This window comes from Rhinatrema bivittatum, chromosome 8, assembly GCF_901001135.1.
Source record: "Rhinatrema bivittatum chromosome 8, aRhiBiv1.1, whole genome shotgun sequence".
Classification (NCBI taxonomy): Eukaryota; Metazoa; Chordata; class Amphibia; order Gymnophiona; family Rhinatrematidae; genus Rhinatrema; species Rhinatrema bivittatum.
In genome coordinates, this window is record NC_042622.1 from 191,949,028 (window position 1) to 191,961,942 (window position 12,915).

The 12,915-nt window shown below is 43.8% G+C and overlaps 1 protein-coding gene across 2 annotated transcripts in view; it reads left to right on the forward strand.

Moving 5' to 3' along the window:
- Positions 1-12,915, forward strand: part of GALNT17 (polypeptide N-acetylgalactosaminyltransferase 17) — a 564,093-nt gene that overhangs the window by 195,613 nt on the left and 355,565 nt on the right. Inside the window, exon 3 of one of the 2 annotated variants that reach the window (XM_029612687.1) lies at positions 5,945-6,111. In XM_029612687.1, the coding sequence (XP_029468547.1) occupies positions 5,945-6,111 (167 nt within the window). Of the gene's footprint in view, positions 1-5,944; positions 6,112-12,915 lie in introns of those variants that run through there. The other variant, XM_029612688.1, reaches the window with a different exon arrangement.

Below are 12,915 nucleotides of genomic sequence, written 5' to 3' on the forward strand. Positions count from 1 at the left end.
GGACAGGACCAAAGGCAGAAATCTGAGGCTCAAAGACTCAAGACATGCAGAAACAGATCCTGTTGCTCAGGCATCACTCAGCTGAATGAGCTTATATAAAGGAAGAGCAATGACATCATCAGGGTGTGCTACAAGAAATCCAAGGTGCTGGGCCTATAAAGCCAGGAAGTGAGGATAGTCTTGAGCAAAGCAGAAAGCAACAGGAACTGGTGCCAGAGACTAAACCAGAACTTCACAGGTAGAGGAACTCAATGCTGGGAGCTGGAAATGTGACACTCCAGGTGTCCTTCTGGGAACAGAGGCCCATAGCTGAAGGAATGTTGCGTGAGCTATCCCCTCAGCAAGAAAGGAATTAATTTTTTTCTCAACAGTTTCATCTGACATAGAAAATAAACTTAAAATTATCCCAAAAGGACACTGATCTAGTCCATAATACATTGATTTCAATTGCATGGCTAGTTTAACCACATCAGGAACTATAACAGTAAAAATTTGTGACCAAGTGTCTGCCTGCTTCTCTGTCACGCTGTTATAAGTATCAGTCCTGCCAACTGGTTCCACCTTCTCCTGAAAATACTCAGCTAACTCTTCACAATCAGTCTTAACATTTTGTCTAACTTTGTTTTTTAACTAGTTGAAAAAGCTCCCAGAGTTGATTTAAGGTAATTTTTATCTGCTCAGAATACTTCTTCTTCTTCTTCTTAGTTTACTGAGCAAGTACCCTATACCTTTTCAAAGTCACCATGTATCTCTCCTTCTCACATGGCTGCTTCAACTTTCATCTCATCATATGAAAACCATATGTTGCTAACTTTCTTCCCAGTGACATTTTTTAATTTTTCAAGGACAACTTTATTATAATCTGAGAATCCAGCTGGCAATGATTTAAGTTTACTTAAAATCATATTTCAGTTTGAAAGGGAACAAAATGCACAGGATGGGCTAAGTTTTCAAAGTCCTTTCCACACATAAAGCCCTGTTTTGTGTGTGTAGCTGGGCTGTTCTAAAACTGCCTGGTGCTCAGTGCACATTAAGTGCATGTGTAGCATGATTTTCCTCCTGCTTTTATGTGAACTGGGGAGCAGTGTTTCGGGAGTAAAAGGGGAAAAGGGGGGGGGGGGAGGATTTGAGACTTATGCACATACTTTGTATTTTAAAAATATGGGGTCAATTTTCAAATATGTGCTTAAAAATGAGTATATACGCACGTTAAGTAGTATCTAAAATTAGCATATATGCCTGAAAGTAACACAAAAGTAAAAAGTACGCATGTAGTTTCACTTTTGTACACGTTGTGTGCATAAAAAGGGGCAGTCTAGGGGTGTTCCAAGTGCATACGTTGCTATTTTAAAAGACACATGTACATTTTCCAACTTTCTTGCATATTTTTACACCTGCTAATTATCTGGTGTAAGTGATATTAAACTTGTTTATTATAAGTACATAAGAACTAGGGATGTGAATCGTATTTCTGACGATTGAAAATATCATACGATATTTTCAAAGTTGTCAGAAATCGGGGGCTCCCCGAAACCGATAGGAAAACCCCATTTTATCATTTTGGGGGAGGGCGGGAAAAACGGCACACAAATCTTTAAAAATGGCGCGGGCCATCCAGTGCTCCTACCATGTGACAGGGGCCGGCCAATGGCACGGATACCCTGTCACATGGTAAGGGCAAAGGGCCATCGGTGCCATTTTTATTAGTGGCAGCCGACGGCCCGAGAGCGGGAGATCGCTCCCAGGACCCTCCCTGGACCACCAGGTAATTTTAAAACATTTTTGGGGGGGGGGGGGGGGGGGTCGGGAGGGTGGGGGAAGTTAAGGGAGCTGTTTTAAAGGGTTGGGGTGGGTTTTTTGTTTATCGGCTCAGGCGCAGCCGATAAAAAAAAACCCGATCTGGCCGCACGAAAAAAAAATTCACATCTCTAATAAGAACATAAGATATGCCATACTGGGTCAGACTAAAGGTCCATCAAGCCCAGTATCCTGTGTCCAATAGTGGCCAGTCCAAGTCACAAGTAGCTTGCAAGTACCCAAACATTAAATAAATCACAAGCTACTATTGCTTATTAATTACTGTGATAGCAGTTTATGGATTTTTCCTCTAGGAACTTATCCAAGCCATTTTTAAACCCAGTTCCACTAACTGCCATAACCACATCCTCTGGTAATGAATTCTAGAGCTTAACTATATTCTGAGTGAAAAAGAATTTGTATACTATTGGCTGGGTAGCTGGTCTGGGTATTCAGGCTGAAGAAACAGGAAAGTCTTGAGGATCTGGAGAAGGATTGGGTAGAATGGTGGACTGATTGGTAGACTGGTTAATTTAATTTACATGCATGTTTTAAAACTGGACAACTTAATGCACGTGAATCGGGACTTACTTTACGTTCGCATGTAAAATAGGTGCATATATATTTTTAAAATAGGTACATAAAGTACATGCATTCAATACATTGAAATGTGGTTTTGATGCATTGCATGTATTCGCACATAAGCGTCCATATATGTGAATGCTGAGGAGTAGAGTTATGCACATACTTTTGTATATCTGCTCTTGGCTATATATATATATACACACGTATATATATATAGCCACATGCATGTTTTTGAAAATTATCCTCCCTGTATGTACGTTCATCCACACAAGTTATGTCCTCAATAGAGTAGGCATAACTTTAGGTAGGTGAATGTGTGCATATACCAGCCCACTTACATGTGAATTTTCAGGGTAAAGTCTGAACATATATAGTACATAGAGACTTTACCCATACCCACACAATTTTAAATTATCCTCAATATGTAAACTGTAATTAACAATTCTTCGTTGAAAACACAGCATTTTAAATGGCAAATAACTGCTAAAAACCATAGTATCAATTCTTGCAGTCCTGTGCCCACCACATATTACTAAAATCAACTGAATATGTGCTACAGGGAAACCAGAAGACAGAAAAGTAGCTTTCTTTTTCACCATAACTTGAAAGTTCTTGTTGGTCTGTTTAGTACACACTGCATCTCGCCAACAGTTGCCTGCTGTTGTGTTTTGTGATTCAGGCCATACCCTGAACTTAATCAGAATCCATCCTTCTGCTAACATCTGGAGACTGGGGTAGAGTAATCAGATTTATTCCTAATCCTTTTCAGCTTGGTGTGCATTGCAGTTAAAATACCTAAGTACTTCTAAGCATCTAAATGTGTGGGTGAAAAAGTGAGGTTAAAATTTGTGTGCCCTCCCTCCCCCAATCCAAGACAATCTCAGGGTGGCTGGAAATTAAAAGATCCCAGGTATGGAGAGCACAGATTTTTAAAATTCTTATTAGTTTTAATTGTTGTGTGTTATTTGATGTGTCTGTTTTGAAATATTTTAGTAGTTTCTGAGAGCTTTTAAACATTTCTCTTCAGTTTAGTTATTAAATGATTTGTTCATAAAGGGGTAGATTTTAAAAGAAGGCGCGCACATCCATGTGTACAAGGTTCCCGGCACGCACACATGGACGCGCCAATTTTATAACATACATGCGCCGGCGCACGCATGTTATAAAATCCATTAGCCGCCCACACATGAGAGCTGGATTTTATAATCCGTGCACGCATGTGCGGGCGGCGCGTGCAGCGGTGGTGAATTTTCGATTATTATGCATGGCGACGCAGTCGGGCCTCCCCCAGTTTCCTCCCAGTCCGCTCCAATTAAGAAGCGGACTAGGAGGGAACTTCCCTACCTCCCCCCCCCCCCGCCTAAACTTCCTTCCCTTTCCCCTCTCCACCCCGACCCTTACCCCCTTATCTAACTATAAGAATTAAAACTTTTTTTTTTACTTACTGCTCCCTCGGAGCAGAAGCAACTTGCGCATGCCGGCCCGCTGCCGGCGTGTGCTTCCCCGGAACAGCGGCTAATGGTCGCTGTCCTGGCCAGCCTCTGCCCCGTCCCTCCCTACCCAGATCCCACCCACGGCCCACCCCGTTTCCAGGGCCTAGCACTTGTGTGCATATCGGTAGTTATGCACGAGGCCGGGCCCTTTTGAAAATGCACACAGCGCGCGCAGGGCCCGGCCACGAGTATTTTGAAATACTTATTCTTCTATTAGTAGAGTTTTATTATTATGATTGATGTGTTATATTTTTTTATTTTATTACTGTTTTATGAGGAACGATGGTGTTTTTATTTTTACATTGATATACTACATACAGAGTCTGGCTTCGTGCCGTTTCCAGTTCAGTTTTTGTCTGCACATTCCTGTTTATACTTTATGGTTACTTTATTCTGTATTTGATGAGGATCTGTCTGTGTTCTGCATCTTTGACAGAGGTGAAGTGTGCTGCTAGTATGAAGTTTCTGTGTAGGGATCTTTAACAGCCTGGGTTGTTCTGTTTTCCTAATAGGAGGTGTATTGATGTTTTAGGGCTTGGTGTAATATCTGCAGTATTATCTTTTCATAGGTAAGGGTGTTACTGTTTGAGCACTGGCAATCAGTGCTGTTTTGGCACGGTAGGTTTACTTAAATGTAATTCACATCACGCATGGCTTTCTGGGGGCCAAGCCCACATCGAATGCATTTTACAATATGCCAAATACCATATGGGTTTCAATTATCTTTTTTTTTTAGGGTTTCTGACTGGCATCGCAGCAGTGCATATAAAAATAGTATACATGTTGTTGTGATATTTTTACCTCGGATGACTATGAATGACCTATTTTATGTAAAAATCCGTTATTATAATTGCATTATTTTTAATTGTTTGTGGTGAGGGCTAGGAAGGAGGGTACGCAAGGCTGTAAAGTTCACCTAGGTTGCTTAATACCCTTGCACTGACTTGTAGAGAATCCACCACACACAGATGGTATAACCCAGCATTTATCCATCTCCCATTTCTGCAGGGGGCAAATGTATGGGAGGCAGTTCATAGGGTTCTTGGGAGTGTGGCCAAGTTGCCAACTTTTTAAAACTATTATCATTGACACCCTATCTGCCACTCCTCTTACCCCTAGTTTTGTTAAACTGATATTGATCATTCTAATATGTTATACACCACCTTGGATGAATTTCTTATTCAAAATAAATAAACTTATTAACTGACACCACAAAATCTGGGAAAAGTGATTGCAATCATATCCCTAGATTAAATTTATCACAGAGAGAGAGAGAAAGACTCTTATATTAGTCATCTATTTATACCACTATAGGAGGGTCATCTAGTAAATCGAGGTGAGGGTTTGGTGGTGGTCTAGGGTTTGGGGGGGCAGTTTCACATGCACAGTCAGACGTATGAACAGCTTAGTACACATCAGTGAACATTTGATGTGATATCGAATGAGAAAAGATACACAAAGATGAGATTCCTACAATGTACTCTCACCCTAGCTTGATGTGCACCACCAAAACCTCACCTCGAGTTACTAGATGACCCTCCTATAGTGGTATAACTAGATAACTGATATGTGTGCCATCCCAGAGGCTCTATCTCTCTCTCTCTAATCCACTCCACTCTCCCCTCTCCATCTCTGCCCGAAATGGGATTCACGATAAATATTGTCACACAGCTTAACACCAAGAAAAAAGGTGTATTTATTTCAGGTGTTAAAACGTGCGGTAACGTGCGTTATGTTATCACATGCAACATTAGACATCCCTCATTTTCATAAACCCCATCCAAACTTTTCCCCTTTGACTAAATTTTCGGAATTTGCATATGTATCTCACGATGCAAAAAATAACATATGCGTTAGGGCATTATCGCAGGCGTTAATGCCCTAATGCATTTTGATGAATGACCCTGTTAGATTCATAATGGCAGAAATCCCCATAGTGGGAATCACAATCGCTGATAAATCCAACCTCTGTCTTGACTGTAAACAAGGCTACTTCTTGCTGGTTTTCTGCACATATGCAAAGCTACTGGCCTTCTATTAATCTACCTCCCTTTTTTGGGGCTTTGCAGGTGTAAAGAGCTGAAATATGCCAAGGATTTGCCGCAGATTTCTCTAATTTTTATCTTTGTCAATGAAGCTTTGTCGGTGATTCTGAGATCATTGCACAGTGCTGTGAATCACACACCAGCCCACCTCCTGAAAGAGATCATTCTAGTGGATGACAACAGCGATGAAGGTAATGCATGGGGAAGAGGGTGGGGAAGGGGTGTTTAATAAGGAAGAGATTGCAGTAGGATAAGAGTCATATGACTGTTTTTGTAGTAAGTAGAGCACATGATCTCTTCTGATCAGGGACTTGAGTCCGTTACTTCCTTGCTCACCACCCAGGTTTGATTCAATAATCAGTCAATCAATCAGCTTAGACCTGGTTCAAATCTGGAATACGTTGTTTTCTCAAATTAGTTTGAATGTATGCAGATACCTGCAGATTTGAAGAAAATACAATCTAGGAATACTTTGGCTGATCTGCAAAAATAAAAGATCTGACCCAGGTAAATATGGAAATTTTAGTCAAACCCATGCTCCAAATTAAATCATGAATAGATCAGATTTATCAGTCTTGCATTCAAAGCCTCTCCTGACTTGGAGAGGGTTTGAACTTAAGGGGAATTGCCCTAGCTGGAAGCTATTATTCTCAACAGGGAATTTAGCTTTATCCCAGGACAAGCAGGATGCTAGTCCTCACATATGGGTGACGTCACTGACGGAGCCCTATCCTGGAAAACTTTCTGTCAAAGTTTCTAGAAACTTTTGACTGGCATCCTGAGCCTACTGAGAATGCCCAGCATGCCATGATCCCTCGAGCCCAGGGGTCTCCCTTCAGTCTTCTTTTTTCCACGAAGCTGCTAGCCTCGCGGTTCTAGGAGTCCTGTGTGGTGAATTTCCACTACATAAAAAATTTGAAAAAAACTTGGAAAAAATTTAGACACTGTAGGGGTCTCCCTTTTTTCCATCGCGGTAAGTCTTTTAAAAAAATTTTCCGGTTGGTTCCTTACCGTCAACCGTGCCCAAAAGTCGTCAACGGCTGTCCGACTCTCATTATGGCTACGGGTTTCAAAAAGTGCCCGAATTGTTGCCGCACTATGTCCATCACGGACCCACACATCGAGTGTGTACTCTGCCTCGGTGAGGGACATGACGTTTCAACGTGCCCAAGATGCGTCGAGATGACGCCGAAAGGCAGAAGACTGCGCATGGAGAAAATGGAACATTTGTTCCATCTCCAACTAATGTCATCGACATCGACGTCCACACAGTCATCTCCGGCTGGAGCGATCAGGAAGGTCATACTTAAAAAACATAGACCAGATGAAGCGGGTGATCGGCTGTCATCAACTCCCTCAAAATCATCGATAAAGTCTACATCGGTCATCGAGAAAGGTGTCGAACATTGGCAAAAACATCGTCATTGACACCGGAAGCCTCACGATCCTGAAATCGATCCGATAACCAGAGTTCCATCGACGAGTCTCGAATCAGCGCTGAAGAAACCTCGGAAAGAGGACATTCCATATCCATCGAGGCCTTCGACTCCTAGGCGATCCCCACCAATATCGGTGCCGGAAACCATACCTCCACAGAGCCCTGCAGAGGTACCGGTATCGCCTTCGCTGGCTCCCCCCATAGCTGCTCTGGTTTCACCAGCTGTGAGGGCGGAACTGGACGGTTACATCTGCCAGGCAGTTCGAGACGCACTCCTTGACATGCCTCCCATGCCAGCACCAATCACGATCCCTCCATTGATGCCAGCACCATCGCCGGTACCGGTTCCACTCCCGTCACCGGTGCCCATTCCAATGCCATCGCCGACTTCATCGCCGGTCCCACTACAACCCATACCGATGCCGGACATGTCCTTTTTTGTGCCAATTTTAGCAAAATTGGACACACTCATCGGTGCCATCCCGGTACAACCACCAGAAGTACCGATGCCAACACCTAGAGAAGAAGAAATAGTGAAGGAAGTACCGATGCCTGAACCTATTACAGGTCCATCGGGAATCTCACATCCACGCCCATCGTTTTCTCCACTATTTCCATCAAAGCCACTGGAGAAACCATCGATGCCGTCGATGCCATCTCTTCCCATTCCATCCACTCCTCTTCGTCCATGTTCACCGGACACTTGGGAGGATCCCAGCACTGACTCTTCCTCAGAGGAAGTCCTCTCAGAACCTTCTCTTCCAGAGGAAAGAAGGAAATCCCCTCCAAAGGACCTTTCCTTTTCAAATTTCATCAAGGATATGGCTGACACTATCCCCTTTCAGCTGGAATCTGAAGAGGACACCAGACAAAAAACTCTGGAGGTGTTACAATTCGTGGACCCACCTAAAGAAGGCCTGGCAATTCCAGTTCACGAAGTCCTAATTGACTTGCAACACAGGTTATGGGAGCATCCCTGCACCATACCACTGGTGAATAAAAGAACTGATGCTACATATCTAGTCCAACACATCCCAGGCTTCCAAAAAACTCAACTACCCCATCAGTCAGTAGTAGTTGAGTCAGCTCAAAAAAGGTCAAAAAGGATAAAGCCTCATTCATCCAATTCTCCTGGAAAAGACAACAGGTTTCTGGATACCATAGGCAGGAAAATGTTTCAGGGGTCCATGTTAGTTTCCAGAATTGCGTTCTACCAAATATATATGATGCAATATCAGCGTAATTTGTGGAAACAAATTCAGGAACTCTCTGAATCTCTTCCCCAGCAATTTCAAGATTCTTTCAACACTATCATCCATAAGGGCCTGGAGGCTGGGAAACACGAAGTTCGTGCAGCTTACGATAGCTTCGAGACTTCATCAAGAATGTCTGCCACTGGTATCAGTGCCCGCAGATGGGCCTGGCTCAAGGCCTCCGACCTGAGGCCAGAAGTACAGGAGAAACTTGCTGATCTCCCTTGTGCAGTGGAAAATCTCTTTGGAGATAAAGTAAAAGAGGCAGTTTCCCAGCTGAAGGAACATTCGGAAACCTTGAGACAGCTTTCCTCTGCTCCTCAGAGTACTTAAGAACATAAGAAATTGCCATGCTGGGTCAGACCAAGGGTCCATCAAGCCCAGCATCCTGTTTCCAACAGAGGCCAAAACCAGGCCACAAGAACCTGGCAACCACCCAAACACCAAGAAGATCCCATGCTACTGATGCAATTAATAGCAATGGCTATTCCCTAAGTAAAATTGATTAATAGCCATTAATGGACTTCTCCTCCAAGAACTTATCCAAACCTTTTTTCAACCCAGCTACACTAACTGCACTAATCACATCCTCTGGCAACAAATTCCAGAGCTTTATTGTGCGTTGAGTGAAAAATAATTTTCTCCAATTAGTCTTAAATGTGCTACTTGCTAACTTCATGGAGTCTCAAACATCTTCTTGAAGACTCCCAAGGAAAGATTCAAAACGACCCATGGAAGGTCATCTAGGCCAGCACAAAGACCGCAGACCAGACAACCAAGAGCACCTAGAGCTCAACCCCCTCCGCAAACAGGCCCAACTTCGGGATTTTGAAATCTCACCGGAGTGAGAGGATCACTTTCTTCCAGCACAATTGGTCGCACATCACCACAGACCAATGGGTACTCTCGATAACATCTCAAGGGTACCACCTGGACTTTCTCACTGTACCAAATGATACTCCACCCACCTCGTCTTGGACAGTAAACTATCAATCCACACTCTTACAAAAAGAATTATCCACCCTTCTGAGAGCCAGGGCCGTGGAACCAGTTCCCCGACCTCAGCAGGGCAGAGGATTCTACTCCCGTTATTTCCTCATTCCAAAGAAAACAGGAAGCCTATGTCCCATATTGGACCTCTGGAAACTCAACAAATACCTAAAAAAAGAAAAATTCAGGATGGTGTCATTGGGCAGATTGGCTCTGTTCTCTGGATTGTCAAGTCGCTTACGTTCACATTCTAATATTCCATCCTCATGGCAAGTATCTCCAATTCCTGGTAGGAAGTCAACATTTCCAGTACAGGGTGCTATCATTCGGTCTTGCCTCAGCACCTCGAGTGTTCACAAAGTGCTTGGCAGTAGCAGCTGCCCACTTGCACAAGGAAGGAGTGCACGTGTTTCCTTACCTGGACGATTGGCTCATCAGAAGCCAAACAAGTCAAGGAGCTCTCAACTCTCTCAAGCTCACAATAACTTTACTCCATTCATTGGGATTCCTCATCAACTACCAGAAATCCCAATTCATACCATCTCACCTGTTACAATTCATCGGAGCAGAATTAAACACCATAACGGCAAAAGCCTTCCATCCAAAAGACCGTGCACAGACACTTGCCTCGTTAGCAGGCTCTCTACGCACACGGTCACAAATGACAGCTCATCAATGTCTCACTCTTTTGGGTCACATGGCCTCTACAGTTCACGTCACTCCTATGGCCAGATTAGCCATGAGAGTTACTCAATGGACACTCAGAAACCAATGGATACAAGCCATTCAACCATTGTCTTATCCAGTTCAAATAACTCAGCAACTACGGTCCTCGCTCCTATGGTGGACAAACATGGACAACTTCCTCACATGCCTACCTTTCCAACAACCGATTCCGCAAGTGACATTAACTACAGATGCATCCACCTTTGGGTGGGGAGCACACATTGGTCATCTGCAGACTCAAGGTACTTGGACAAAACTCGAAGCTACATTTCAGATAAATTTCCTAGAGCTTCGAGCTATACGTTATGTGCTGCATGCGTTCAAGGACTGCCTTTCCCACAAGACTATTCTGATACAAATAGACAATACAGTAGCCATGTGGTACATAAACAAGCAGGGAGGTACGGGCTCGTATCTCCTTTGTCAAGAAGCAGCACAAATTTGGGGCTGGGCCCTAACACACTCAATGTTTCTCCGGGCCACTTATCTGGCAGGCATTCACAACATAGTGGCGGATCGCCTCAGTTGTCAATTCCAACCTCACAAGTGGTCTCTTGATCCAGAAGTGGCGACCAAGATCTTTCAACGTTGGGGCCAACCAACAATAGACCTCTTTGCATCACAGCTGAATTACAAAGTGGACAAATTTTGCTCCCTGTACAAGCAGAGAAACCGCTTACCCAGGGATGCCTTGCTCGCCACTGGAACTCAGGCCTTCTATACGCGTATCCCCCAATACCGCTAATAACCAAAACTCTAGTGAAGCTACAACAAGACAAAGGGTTCATGATACTCATAGCCCTGTATTGGCCTCGACAAGTATGGTTTCCCATACTTCTAGACCTCTCGATCAGAGACCCAGTTCGCCTGGGCACAGCACCCACTCTCATAACTCAGGATCAGGGCAGGTTGCGTCATCCCAACCTTCAATCCCTATCCCTCACAGCATGGATGTTGAAAGCTTGATTCTACAACCTCTCAATCTTTCAACTAATGTCTCTCAAGTGCTTGTAGCTTCATGTAAACCCTCCACATGAAACAACTATCGTGCTAATGGAAACGGTTTACCACGTGGTGCACGCAAAACAGTGTCGACCCTTTTTCCTGTACTACATCATCTTTATTAGATTATCTATGGCATCTCTCAGACTCTGGTCTCCAGACCTCATCTGTAAGAGTACATTTAAGTGCAATCTCAGCTTATCACAATACCGTCGGAGATGCACTAATATCAGTGCAACCCCTCGTTAGTAGATTTATGAGAGGTTTGATTCAACTTAAACCTCCACACCGACCACCGGTCACGGAATGGGACCTTAATGTAGTCTAAACGAGGCTCATGCATTTTCCTTTTGAACCCATGGATTTCTGTGATGTTAAATTTCTCACTTGGAAGACTATCTTCTTAATAGCCATCACATCTGCTAGAAGGGTTAGCGAGTTACAAGCACTTGTCACATACTCACCCTACACAAAATTCCTGCATGACCGAGTGGTACTCCGTACACACCCAACATTTCTCCCCAAGGTAGTTAAGGAATTCCACTTGAATCAATCCATCATCTTGCCTACTTTCTTCCCCAAACCACACTCTCACCAAGGAGAGAGGGCTTTACACATCTTGGACTGTAAGTGTGCACTTGCGTACTACTTAGATCGCACTACGGCCCATAGGAAATCCACCCAGCTCTTTGTTTCTTTTGATCAAAACAAACCTGGAAAAGCAGTGGGCAAGCAAATCAAATTGGCTTGCAGACTGTATACAATTTTGTTATGAAAAAGCAGGCCTTCCTCTCTAGGGGCGAGTAAAGGCTCACTCAGTAAGAGCGATGTTAACCTCAGTAGCACACTATCGTTCAGTGCCAATAGCTGACATATGTAAAGCCGCAACATGGAGTTCTCTTCACACCTTTGTGGCTCACTACTGTCTCGACAAGGAAGGACGACAGGATTCAGCCTATGGACAATCTGTCTTAAAGAACTTGTTTCTGGCATGATCCAACTCCTTCCACATCCAACCTTTCGTGATTTCAGGCTGCCTCATTTTTCCCAACAATACCCCAGTTGTTGTGCTTGTTGCACAAGTTGTACACTGTTGGTCCAATATAAAGATAACTCAGTCTGTAGCTTGCTAATCACCCATATGTGAGGGCTAGCATCCTGCTTGTCCTGGGATAAAGCAAAATTGCTTACCTTGTAATAGGAGTTATCCCAGGACAGCAGGATGTAGTCCTCACGAAACCCACCCGCCACCCCGTGGAGTTGGGTCCGATACGTTTTATTTTATTTTTGGCTAACGCTCATTGCTACAAACGAGACTGAAGGGAGACCCCCGTGGCTTGAGGGATCATGGCATGCTGGGCATGCTCAGTAGGCTCAGGATGCCAGTCAAAAGTTTCTAGAAACTTTGACAGAAAGTTTTCCAGGATAGGGCTCCGTCAGTGATGTCACCCATATGTGAGGACTACATCCTGCTCCCCTGGGATGACACCTATTACAAGGTAAGCAGTTTTGCTTTTTGATTACATAAGTGGTGGGGTTGAAAGAAGAGAGGTCCATCAAGTCCAATCTTCTGATTTCCCAACAGT